General features: G+C 31.4%; 1 protein-coding gene across 1 annotated transcript; it reads left to right on the plus strand.

Annotated features, from left to right (window-relative positions):
* Positions 1-5,333: 5,333 nt before the first annotated feature.
* LOC130814314 (beta-glucosidase 24-like) lies at positions 5,334-13,705 on the plus strand. Its single transcript, XM_057680430.1, has 12 exons — positions 5,334-5,646; positions 6,190-6,259; positions 9,352-9,410; positions 10,009-10,084; positions 10,639-10,716; positions 10,905-10,992; positions 11,493-11,745; positions 11,837-11,952; positions 12,305-12,522; positions 12,615-12,646; positions 13,026-13,128; positions 13,200-13,705. The coding sequence occupies exons 1-12, from the start codon at positions 5,407-5,409 to the stop codon at positions 13,475-13,477; spliced, it is 1,611 nt and encodes a 536-aa protein (XP_057536413.1). The 5' UTR covers positions 5,334-5,406; the 3' UTR covers positions 13,478-13,705.
* The last annotated feature ends 579 nt before the right edge of the window (positions 13,706-14,284 follow it).

The raw sequence follows: 14,284 nt of genomic DNA on the forward strand, positions 1-14,284 counted from the left end.
ATAAGACTTTACTTTACTATATTTTAACTTATAAATTAAAAATAAAATACAAATTAAGAGAAATTGGTGAATAGTGACGAAAAGTAAAAAATGGGACAAGACAGTAACCTTCAAGTATCAAAAAGAAAAAACATGATACTAAAGAATTAGCACATGAACATTCGGGCTACTCACAAGAGGAGGACGGCCCAAATGAGGAGTCTTTTGCACAAACGAGCACACACTTGCTCGAATGAGAAAGATGCGTCTTCAACTTTCTACCTTTGTTTGACTTTGTTTGGTCAAAATATCTGGAAATGTAAATGCCAAATCATGGGGAGAGGTGTGTGATTATTTAATTTTACGTTGAACATTATAGTGCACATTGTTCAATATATTGGATTAAAGAGCTACCCAACAGTGGCTTGAACAAGCATAATGTTGCACTACCACAAATACATGGGTGAGCATCCTTTCTAATAAGGCGAGCAAGGACATACTCAAACGAGAATTAGCTTACTCTCTTATGTAATACCTTCAGTTCACATGATGAGCTAGTAGCCCTATATTTTTTGAACACGTCAAATACATAGTATACTAAATCCTAGATACATAATGCATTTGCTAACACAAAGTAGACATGTTGAATAACAATAACAATAATAATAATAATAATAATAATAATAATAAATGTACATGCCTGGGCCTGGGTCCAAGCATTTTGGTACGTGGTAATGTCAACCTTATAGAAGTAATACTCACCCCTTAGACCCCTTCAGGAAGGAAAAATTGCTCTCTTGGGCAGAAGAAAGAGAGAATAGTCAAAATTTCTTCAAAGTTCATAGCTTCCTGAGAAAGACACAACGATCCCTTGAAAGTTTAAGACAGTCATAGATAAAGACATCAAGGTAACAGGATTCACAAGAGTGATGGAGTAACCTTGAGAAGATCATACTAAAGATAAAGGCACACCACCCTGAGGAGAATATAACAACTATGATGACGTGTCAAATGACAACTGTAATCATGTGATAAAAGCTGCCATACTTGTATAAAGCAAGACACCACTACCTACCTCGTATTTTACCATCACATTCACCAAAATAAAACGAAAAGACAGCTGTGAAGCTAGTCACAACCTATCAGTGAGCGACACATATAATCAGAGAACATTCTATACCTTTTCAACGATCCCAAGAAATATTCATTCAAGGTAAAATGTCTGATATGCCATTAGGATTTTGGAAACCTCCCTCTATACTCACTGTTATATATATACAGTGTCATGCACTAAGAAAGGTATGTTAACTCTTAGCATTTGAGATTTTCTAAGCATTCAAGCAATCTTAACCTATTATTCAGCATTCCCACAAAGGATCTTGTATCCACAAACAAGCCCTACGTCTTCTTCTCTAGAGCTGAAGGCCTTTGTGCACTCTACAAGAAAGGTTAGGCAACCTTTCCTAAATGCATACTGACTTTTCACCGGAGGGGGTCCCCCGAAGCACCCCTCTCCATCCCTCGTTTGCTCATTTGTGTAGGACAAGTTCAAGACGTTCGATATAGCAACTCGAAACCCCACTAACAGTTCATACCCCTCTATGAACTTAAAAGACGCTCTTAGTATATGTGCTAAGAGTGTTGATTGTTTAGTTTCCTACAGAAACAATAATAATATTAATAATAATACTCTATTTTCTACAACTATAAAGCTTTGTCCTTCAATTCAAGCATCATTGAGTTCATCAATATACTCTATGACTACACATAATAATAGATAGTTTATTTACTTTCCACTTCTTTAGAGTTGGTGGGGCATCAAATAAACGATTAACGTAAGATTTATCGTTTCTTGAATAACAGACGCCTCTGGCAAGAAGTAAGGTTCAAAGCAAGTGCTAGATACCAATTATTCTTTCTATTTTGATTAAGTAACTTTCTCTTTGCATGAAAGAAAAAAAAAAACCTAAATGCTTTTATATTACTATAGGCAATAGCTAACATTACTTCAAATTGGTAAAGGGGTTGTAGAAAGTCAATAGCCTTTTTAGCTAAATTTTGTTCAGCACTCCATGCTCACACACCTACATCCAGTTATTCACTCTATTTCTTGATTCTTTCCCAAGACAACGGACACTAAATAATACAAATATAGATACGCCTATCTTAACAAGATAAATTTTAGTCGCATGAATCTGCATGCAAGGAAGAGCGAATAGAGTAAGAGTCAGAAATCTAATTGGAATCAGTGTGCTTGAGGCACATTCTCAACTTCTAACAATTTTCAGTTATCACTATGAGATTATTCCCTCTTATGCAAAAACAGTTGAACGTATTGTTCACATTTGTCTTGCTTATATTTTCTCACATCATCAGTCCCCAATTGGAAATTTGTTATGAGAGCAACACAACTCTTTTAACAATACTTTTTTAGGGTATTAAAAATTTCACGGAACTTCGCCCTACTCTAAAATAAATTGTACCTTCTTTCGAAAAAACAACAAAAGTCATTGTACAATCGTCATCCAAGATACCATATATGGCATTCTGAAAACCAACACTTTCACAACATTTTCTAGAAAATCCTTATAATATGTCAATTATCTGCTTTTCATTAATCATATAGTCCATAACCACATCATATCATACAATATAATAAAAAAAGAATATTTCAAATGACAACTTTACATAGCTTTGTTAAATAGAACATTTTTATAGGTTAAAATGTGATTGTGTGACATTTAAAAAGATTTATTACATTAGTTATAGTTTTAAGTATTAAAAGTAAGCTTTCAAAAGATTATATTGTATTAAATATGTATAACTAATTAAAATATTTTTATAAACTTTTTATAGCAATGCTTGATTTAAATGTAAAATATAGCAATGCGTATCTTTTATAATATAAACTTTTTTATCCGATTTAAAAAACTTCAATATCATACATATTAATAAACTAAATAGGTGTAAGATTTTTTATGGATTACGCAAACAATAGTTTTGGCAAACATGTCAAATTCTGCGCACAAAATTTTAAAATGTTTCTTTTAAAAATAGCTACATTTGGACAAAATATATTATTTATTTAATTGTGCAATCATTATGTTGTTATAAAAAATTTATTAGAACTATAATATTATAATGATATTATGTAATTTCATATTTCCTTAAAAGTTATATTAACATCTATTTCCATTCTAACAAACGTCGTGTATTGTACAAATTTCTATACTACTAACAATACTCTCTGTTTCTTAAAATTGTGCCCACTAGGAATATTAGCGGGAATTAAGAAAAATAAAATATTTTAGATGGTATAAATATACATATTATTTTATTGAATAATAAATTTAGTGGATGAAAAGTGGAGACCATACATATTGAAAAAAATATTAAAACAAAGTTCGTGGAAAAAAAATATGAAAACCACAACTATCCAAAAAATGAATAAATAAAGTTAGTAGGAAACATGAGATGATTATAAGTAATATAAAAATGTAAAAATGAAGGTAGTGGAAAATATATAAAGAGTATAAGCATTACAAAAATATTAAAATAGAATCAACGAAGTTACATATGTTCAAAATTTATAATATAAGTAAAAAAAATTTTAAGGAACAAATAGAGCGACAAAAAATGATAAATAAGAACAACTTTAAAAACGGATGGAGTATACAAATTTACAACAAAAATTAAATTAATAAACTAATTACAAAAACTTCTACGACCCATTTGCTAATCAGTACTAATTGGTGGGAATGAGAATTATTTGTATTGCAAATTTTCATAATATGTATCATGTCATTCCCATGATAATGAAAGTTTGATTATAAAAAAGATTTTTCTTCATAAATTTTCAATACCACTTAATACCACACATTCAAATGGTAATGAATTGGAATGAATTTTGTGAAAAAAAGTGAGATTGTTGAAGGAGTATAATCATTACTATTAAACTTGTCAAGAGATATTCATACCAAAATATAACTAATTTTCCATTACTATGGGGATGTTTGGCTATTGGCTGTTGGCTTTTTTAGTTGATTTGTTTGATCAGTTCGAAATGCTGGCTATTTTTGTTACTTTTTAAGTTAGCTAAGCTAACTGTTCGTGGAGATGTTTGGTAAATTTAAGTATTGGCTTTTGGCTGTTTATTAGAGAAAAAGTGGGCAAACAAGACAAAAGTCAACCAAAAAATCTAGCTGGAGTAGCTTTCTCATTTTGGCTTAAAAACCGACTTTTCAATTATTTTAAAAGTTATTTACCAAACACTTTTTTTTACATATTTGACTAACAGAAGTCAAAATCTAAAAACTAACCCAAAAACTAAGAATCAAACACCCCATATTTTCACAATTTAGTAAACACTTTTCATGTGAAACTCATTGTAATCCCCCCCTCCGTTCATCTAGGAAACACGGACACGCCACTTGACACACGTGTCGCGTGTCGGACATGTGTCGGACACGGACACGCGATGGACATGCGACGGACACGCGAAAATCCGTGTCCGACACGCCAAATGAAGTGTCCAATATTTTAATATTTTTCCGGACACGTGGACACGGCAAGGACACGGAAGGGACACGACAAGGACACGTGTTTTCTTTTTTTTAAAAAAAAAAATCGAAAACAGATGAACAGTACAGTAGTACACTCGAATTCCCGCTCCACTGTCGCTGCCGCACTCCTGCACCACGCCATCGCCGGCTGCTCCTCCATTACAGACGAACACTCGAACTCGGTGCTGCACTGCTGCTGCCCTGTGGGTTTTCGAATCGAACAACAAATCAACTCCAATTATCCACCTATTGAAGCCATTGTTGTACCTTCTCTATTCCAGATCCAAGCAATTTAATCATGTCTACTGCAGTCTTTAATGGCGATGAAACTGCTCTTTTCTTTGGCTTCCTCGAGGCTGCTGCCACTCTCGTCTTCTCTTGTTAGTCATCAAACCCTAGGCTTTCTTTTTCAAGTGTTCTTCTGTTTTTAGTTTGATTAGAGTCTAAATATTTTTAGATCTAGGTTTAATTTGATGATGGGAAATTGAATATTTGATTATAGGTATGAGAGGTGCATATGGAACGGCCAAGAGTGGAGTAGGGGTTTTTATGACTATTTTTAAATACTCTTGTTGTTTATTTGGTACTTATTTGCATTTTATGTGAGTTTTATGTTTTTAAAGTGTTTATTTACATATATCAAATGAAAGATTGTAAAATTATCTTTAATTTGATATATTTATTATAATACCATTTTCGTATCCCCGTGTCCGCCATTTTTAAGTTGGCGTTTTTCCATATCCGTGTCGTGTCCGTGTCCGTTTTAGTGCAACTTAGCCGTTCATCTCATCTGGGTTAATCAAACAACACGAAAATTCATTCATTGTCAAATTCATCACACTTACTTTTCAATATTTCCTTTTTCATGGATTCCACAAACTTGTTAAACAAAAAAGATCAACCATTAAATGTTCTACGTTTACTGTTGATCTGCTTCTTAGTTATTATCTTCATTGTCGGAAGCTTCATTTTCTTTACTACTATTTTTACTATCATTAGTCATAATCAAAGCATCATTATTGATCCTAAGTATGGGGTTAGCATTCTGAATCGTAGCAGTTTTCCCCCAGATTTTGTTTTTGGTTCAGCTTCTTCTGCTTATCAGGTCCGCCCCTCAATCTTGATTACCCCTTTCTCATTTTGCTATAATTTTTTGCCCTAATCGCTAAAGATTTACTGATTAATTGAGCTTCACTTGAGATTACAATTAGATTATCTTATTGACTATTTACATTTTAGTTAACATAGAACATTATTAGGTTTTGTAGTGTTCACATTAGATTATAATCGGAAGTCGGAACGAATGTTTTGACTGTGTCATTAGACCAAGTTTAGTGAGAGCTTATTCAATTAAATGGAGTAATATTTGGGTTTTTGGTGTTTTGTTTCATTCATGCTAGAAAAATTTAAATGATTGAAGTTTACTTAGACTATCTGATTGGAATAAGCACATTTGAATTAAAATGGTTCATTATTAGGTTTTTGTAAGTAAATTGAAAAGTAATAAAAGGATGGATCATTACGAATGTTTTAATAATCTCGTTTGACCAATAATAATGAGAGCCTATTCATCTAAACGGGGAGATCTTTGAAAAATGAAGTGAGCATCAATAATTTTCTGTTATAATGATGTGTGGTTTTGGTGCAGAACGAGGGAGCAGCTTTACAAGATGGAAAAGGGCCAAGTATATGGGATACTTTCACCCACAAATTTCCTGGTGCTTTCCCCTTCTCTTTAAGTTTAGCTATGAGTGACACTTTTATTGTTGATATAGTCTTTTCTCTGTTTGATATTGTTATAGTAAATATTAGTTTGTTAATTTGTTTTGACGGAACAAGATAAAATATTTTTGGATGAATAAAATCAATGGATGTGTTGTGTAATTGGACTCACAAAGTAAAGAAATAGACGGAAAGGAAGAAGAAACAAAGCCAAAACACATAAAACAAACAATGATAAAGAAGACACGAAGACGAGTGGTTTATGGGTACCTTAAGGTACCCTCTTTTGAAATTCTTAATGATAATTTAACAATTACATTAAACAATCACTTACAAACGCATGCTCTAACTCAAACGCCTTCAAATGAAGTTTTCTCAAATACAAGCTCTCTCACTCCTCTAAATGGTTCAAACAACCAAGATGAGTCTGCTTGCCTCTTCCAATGCTCTTTCTTTTCTTTGGAGCCTTCCTTATAGGCCTAAAAGTCTAAGGAATCAACACTAAGCGTTCCCAATGTATTCACGGATGGGAAGTGCTAAACCGGAGGCCTTGACACTTTTGCTCGTTTAAGCAATAGCATTTGGTGGCTTGTTCAAGCACCTTGGTGGCTCGTTCAAGCAATGTATTTGCTCCCTTTTTGTATCTATCTCATATATGCAATGCACACTATATATTTAGCCACTTTTCATGTAAAAGTAATCTCCTTTATGTATCAATTTTACTTTTGAACATGTCAACTCAACCAACTTTCGCTTGGCTAATTTTTGCAAATTTAACTTTTTCAAGCTTTTATTGATTGGTCTAATGGAGGAGCATTTTCTACTAAGGATGATTTGGTTCTTAAAACAACTAGTTGCAATAAAGAGAAAGAATTAGTTTGTGGATGAGATTTGTGAAAGAAAGTGTGAGATCACAACTTAAAATAGAAATGTAACAAAATCAAAAATGCAAATTAAATATAAAAATCAAAGAGATATCGAGTATCAATTGGTCTTATGGATATTATAATGATATTACCTTTATTTCAAAATAAATGTTACATAAGAAAAAAGGCAATGTGATGTGAAATTTTATTTAATCGCAAGCTACACAGTGTATGTGTAACTATACGGGTCAAACTTTGGGAAGCCAGTTAATGAATTTTTCTAATTTATAATCACGAGATACAAAACAAACAAACATGATTGGTGTTAATTCTATTTCTACTATGACACATAGTTAAAATGTGCAATTATGATGAATGAATAAAGCAAGAACGATGATTTGATGTGAAAATAATATTAAAGAAAGTCTAGGTTATTAGGAATTACCTAATTCTAGCATGAAAATCAATTATTCTCCTAATTATATGAAATCGAATCTTTAATATGATTATAAGCATTTTAATTAATCTCAAGCTTCCGCTATATTGATTAATATCTTTTTGAGACATCAGTAATTTTAATCCTCAAACTTTCATTTTATCGGTTAAACTAGTATGAATTTAACCTAATATTCCTCAATCCTAAATTAATCCAAATCTCAAACTTCCGTTTTATTGAAAAGGTTAATAAAGATATTTAAACAAAGATTCATTAAACATAGATTCAATCCTAGATTCAAATTTCATACCTATCGCATAATATCATTCCATACAAAAAATTAGGATCAATCCCTCAATTCTAGAAAGGAAATTTGCTCACTAATCATGGTGAATAACAAAAAGACAATAAATAAAACCTTAATTATGATACTAAACATCATGGAAATAAATAAAGAAGACAATTAAATAATTAAATAAAGAGCAAGATAAAAAGAAATTATAAATTGAATTGAAACTGAATTTTGAATTGCATAAGGAATTGAAAGTAACAACGAAAATAAAAACTGAGTAAAATAACTAAAGAACTGAAAACTAAGAAAAAACTAAAACTAGGGTAATGAAAAACCTAATTCCTATCTGCACTTTAGAAAACTTGGAAAATACTCTTCCCAAATAAACCTAAAATTATAATTTAAAATAATAAAATAATAAAATAAAATAAAAGTAACAACAGCCAAGAGGTGTGCAAAATATTTTAGAAACAATCCAGAGAGTATGCAGTAAGTCCTAGCTTTTTGGCAGCGACTCGTCGCTTTGCCATTGGCTGGAGAACTTTAAATGCCCGTCATTTCTTGCTCGAGTATTGGAAAGCGACATATAATATATCGTTGTAAAGTTATTGACGTCTAATTTCCAATGCCGTACCTTGCATATACGATCTTCCTATCAAAAGTTATGAACAAAAGAGTGTACATGTATCAAATTTCTCCTCAAAACTTTCGCATTATAAATACTTTTCTGCTCTTTTATTCATTTTCTTTGTAAAACATCTTCAACCAAGCTAAAATCCCCATAGTAAACTCCAACATCATTTAAACCATAAGAATTATGGTTAAAACAATAAAAATCGCTCAAAATCAACATGAATAACCAAAGTAGGTAAAATAGCATAAATCTTCAAAATAAGTACGAAATTACTAACAAGGACCATCATTAAGGAGTATAAAATGATATAAATAAGTGCATTTAATTGCACTTTTTACAATGTCGTGCCAATGTTGATGTGAATAGAGATTTATGCTCTTACTGTTAGGGTATGCAAATTCATTCATTTGTTTTCGAAATTCCACAAATGGTAGAAGTTTCATCTATTTTTTATTGGAGGTGGTGAATACTTCTATAATTTATATGATTAGAAATGTTTAGTTTGGTTGGTTTCAGCTTGATTGATTGGATATAATTCAAGAGGTTAAGATTTTCAATTTTTGCATATCGCTTAAAAATATCTATTAGACATAATGTGATTTTTGAAAATTTAACAAGTACTTTTTATAATTCTTGGCTAAAAAGAGATTTTAAGTTCACAACTTGAAATAGTATGTTCTAACTCAATATCTTAGTGCAAAACTAAAAAGAATTTCAATTTTTGTGAAATTGATTCAAATATGGTCAACTCTCTATCGAATTAGTGTCTAATCAAGCTTTTATATGTATCAAATATTAATGTCTGTATATGATATATATGAAATGCTTTTTTAAAGATATCATGGTGATCTTTTTTGTAGAAATGATACCTGATGGAAGTAATGGGGATGTGGCAACTGATTCATACAATCGTTACAAGGTGTGGTATCATATGCTCATTGAAACTTGATGTTTAAACTCTTTTCCATTGTTGTAACAAACTCTATTTTTGGAGTGTATTTAAGATCTCTTGAACTTTAAAAATTAAAGCACACTATCATCATGTCCTTATTTCAATAGAGCCACAGATTTATAATTATTTATTTACGAATTATAATGGACTATATTAAAATGACTCATAAAATTATATGCGTTTCTTATTTATGTGAAGTTGGTGATGATATTTGCTACCAAGGGTCAATTGACAATAATTTCTTTTGCTATCACTAACAAGTAACAAGGGTATGGTTGTGTGCATTCGACCCCCAAACCCCACCTTAGTGGGAGCTACTCAATTGAATTGGTTGGGGTAATGGTATATTGTTTTAGTATTATTACATTTTAAGATCCTTTTTTATATGACTTATTCAGTTATTTGATTTAATTTGTCTTTATTTAAACTAATTATCTTTAAGATAAGTAAAATATCAAGAGAGATTCACCTTATTAACAACTTATTAGTCATCTAAAATTATCTAGAAATTATTGTTTAACTTATCTACATAGAATTGTTGCCACTCTGACCTGTCATTTTGTAGGAAGATGTGAAGATTATGAAGGAAATGGGATTAGATGCTTACAGGTTCTCAATTTCTTGGTCTAGATTACTACCTTGTATGTGCAATATCTTTCTTCTTTCCACTTACAATTGCAAACAACCTAATTCTGCACATGAATGAACCACAATGTACCTAATTAAAAGGTGGCATCTTGCAAATATACCAATTTAGAAGACAAAAGGCTAAATTTACCAAATTTACATTTTCATTAGAGAATTATATGAAGGGGATTCTACTGTTGTTAGTTTTTAGTGCCAATAATTACAATTTAAGCTAAATTGTTCATTTGTTTTGTATAAAATCCCAACAGTCTATTTTTCTTGCTATATATTAACGGTTTTTTTATGTAAATAATATTTTCAATTTTGAAGATAACTCTTAGAACTTGAATTTATTGATAGAAACTAATATTCACTTTAAAGTAATCATCATCAATATCAAACTTGATATTAAAGCTTGATATACGATCTTTTATTTATTTTATTGTAGTGGTTGATTTCAACAATGAGCACCATAAAAGTTCTCTGCTATGAAACTTTACATCTCGGTATAAATTTGACATTATGAATTGTCATTGATCAAGCTTCTTGGCCACTTCATAAATTTCAGATGGAAAAGTAAGCAAAGGTGTGAACAAAGAAGGAATAAAGTATTACCACAACCTTATTGATGAGCTTTTGGCAAATGGTTAAGATTCTTTGCACTTCTACCTATCCCTTTATATAATTACTCTAATAAATCTAAGTACTAGCACCATTTTCCTCTCATAATCGAGTGACAATGTTGCATATATTAAGATACAAAGAAGCATTTGCATTGCTTTATCTTCTTCAATATTGTAAATGTTCTCTTGGCATATGCATAAATGATGACAGGAATACAACCATCTATCACTATTTTCCATTGGGATCTTCCTCAGGCACTCCAAGATGAATATGGTGGTTTTAGCACCCCTTACATAATGTAAGTCAATTTGATATGTACATGGTCATTATTTTGTTTTGAAAGTTCATGGAAAATCCTTTTTTAGTTGCTTTGACAAATTATATTGGATTTTTTTATGCAAATTTTTAGTTTGAATTTTTAAATTTTTTTTAATGGAAGTTTCATACAAAATTAGATTTTCTATCAACTTAATCAGCAAATTAAAGTTGAATATTTCCCGCGTACCTCCCCTGCACATGAAGAGTGACACTTTGAAACCCTTCCTAGAAGGTGGGCTTGTATTCATACAAATGCAATATTGGGAGGTAAGCCGGAAATCTTAGGGTCCTAGTTCCCTTGTATTCCGTTTTTTGTTTATTGGGTAATACCAAAATCTTTTTCTTCAAAAAAAAGTTGAAGATTTGATGAGCTATTTTTAAGATATAAATGCTATACATCTTAACTAGTTTGTGTAATTTCCTAAAGGGTTATTCCTATATATAGATATACTCTTAAGTGTCATTGTTTTTTATGAACAGCAATGATTTCCGTGACTATGCTGAACTATGTTTTAAAGAATACGGTAACAAGGTGAAGTATTGGACTACACTTAATGAACCACATAGCTATAGTACAGAATATCATTCAACGGCAGTCTATTCATCAAAACAATGTCTCAAGTCCAACCCTGAGAATTGCACAATTGATTTTGGCACTGTACCTTATCTTGTTGCCCATTACCAGCTTCTAGCTCACGCTGCAGCTGTTCGAATTTATAGACAAAAATACCAGGTTTGTTTCATAAGACCCGAATGTATATTGAATGCACACATTTAAACCCTTGCTATATATTTGAACTAATATAAACATAGTCAATCAATAGGCATCTCAGAAAGGTGTAATCGGCATTGTCTTGAATGCAGTGTGGCAAGTTCCTTTTTCTGAAGCAATGAGTGACCAAAATGCAGCTGAAAGAGCTCTTGACTTCTTGTTTGGCTGGTGAGTGGTTAGTGTTCCCTTTCCCTACTCCTTTTGTCCTATGTTACTCAAACTCTTCATTTTGCTTCACGTACCGTGTTCGATCCTTGGTGCTCGGTCATTGGTATGGTACTAGACACTTCATTTAAGGCGTAAACTTGAATATTTAGACGTATCTGAAACTTGGACACGTACTGGTATCCGACATTAGTACCCGAGTCCAAGTTTTATAGCTTCTGTCCTATTGAGTTTGATCCTTTAACATCAATTTGTTTTTACATAGAAAAATGTACTGGGCAAATTCATTAAGACAGATGAATAATTACCTATTGATTAGCACCTTGAGCTTGAAAAATGAAACATTTGGTTTTAGGTATATGGACCCTATAACATATGGTGACTATCCACGTACAATGCGCTCTTTGGTGCGCAATCGCTTGCCTAAGTTCTCAAAAGAGGAATCTGAGATGCTCAAAGGGTCTTTTGATTTCCTTGGTTTAAATTATTACACTAGCAATTTTGCCGCTGATGCTCCTGATTTCAAGAACAGAACGCCTAATTACAACACTGATTCACTCGTTTATAAGACTAGTAAGTTCATCTTACAAATTCAATGTTTCTTATTTTAGAGTGAAGTTGCTTAATCACATGTATAGTAAACACAATTATGATTGTATTTTCAGCTGAACGCAATGGAATTCCGATTGGCCCAACGGTATGCCTACTACTCTCAGCAAACCATCGTGTTTTCTTTATTTGATAATACCATAGTGTAAAAATGCGGTAGCGGTCGCAATCGTGGTAACGTAACGTTGATGCGGTAACCAGAGTAATACGTTTATCATATCGCCTAAATATCGGTTGAAATCATAAGATATCCCTTGATACGGCACAAAACGCGGGTTTTTTACACCTTTACAACGGGGGAACTATCGGTTCGTTTTTTTTTTTTTTCTGAAAACCTTTACAACGCGGCCGATGCGATGCAATGCGGCCATTCTTTTTAATCGTAACTTTTGATCATGCTATTCTTTTGTACTACATACATTTCACAATTGAAATATACTCAACATTTCATGTACAATCTCTTACAGACTGCTGCAGATTGGCTTTACGTCTATCCAAGAGGAATATATGATCTTCTGCTCTACATAAAACGAAGATATAAAGATCCAATCATATACATTACAGAAAATGGTGAGTAGAGCATAACTCGGGTTTTTAAAGCAAGTTGTGATATTTGGATCTTCAAGATTGAACTTTTGTAGGGACTGATGAGTCGAATGATGCAACATTGTCTCTCGAAGAAGCTTCAGCTGACTCGATGAGAATACAATACTATCATGATCATCTAGCCTTCGTGCAACGAGCAATTGTTCGGGATGGAGTTAAAGTGAAAGGCTATTTTGCTTGGTCTTTGATGGACAACTTTGAGTGGTTGTATGGCTATACTGTTCGCTTTGGTATCATCTATATTGACTTCAAAGATGGACTCAAACGATATCCTAAGCATTCAGCTAAATGGTTCAAGAATTTCCTTGAATAACACATTTTTTAGAGTATTACTAAAAAAATTGTGGCTATACTTCATATTTTCAATATTTTTTCAATTTGTATTCTTTGGGTGATTAAATTTCCTATTAATTGAGGAAAAGTATTTGTAATAAAAACTACCTCTTAAATCAATTACATGGACATAAATATTCCATTTGGTTGGAATTAATTGTTATGTACTTATTTTCAACACTATTAAATACATTATTTTGATCATTAATATCTCTAATTATGTTTAATTAAATAATTATAAAAAATTAATCTTAAGAAAATATGCATTGTGACAAAATGTTGATTTATGAATAGTTATTAGTATTACTACAAACTGTAGTAACTAATTCAAATCGGATGTAGTGTTATTTTCTGATTTTTAATGTACGTCAATACATACTAGTCTATTTGTTTTTCTGCTTTGATAAATGTCCTTACTACTCTCTCCTATTCACCTTAAATATCTCATTTATTTTTAGGATATTATTTATCTATCACTCTTAAATGATATTTTTTTTATTAATTTATTTGTAGATAGTCAAGTGAGATATTATTTAATTCGTTTTAATGTAAAATTAATTAATATCAATTTTTTATATTTTCATCTATAAATAATTAGATATATTAACGATTTAATAACTGTATTGTACACAAAGATAACGGTTTTTCTTAATAAAAAAATTTAAATCAAAAATAATACACAAATTCTCATAAAAGACAGTCTCTCAAAGAGACCATATTTTATGGGCCAACTCATATAATATAATTTTTTTTAAAAAAGTAAAGGTTGGATTTTCATTAAAAACTA

This window comes from Amaranthus tricolor, chromosome 5 (assembly GCF_026212465.1).
Source record: "Amaranthus tricolor cultivar Red isolate AtriRed21 chromosome 5, ASM2621246v1, whole genome shotgun sequence".
In the NCBI taxonomy this organism is placed as follows: domain Eukaryota; kingdom Viridiplantae; phylum Streptophyta; class Magnoliopsida; order Caryophyllales; family Amaranthaceae; genus Amaranthus; species Amaranthus tricolor.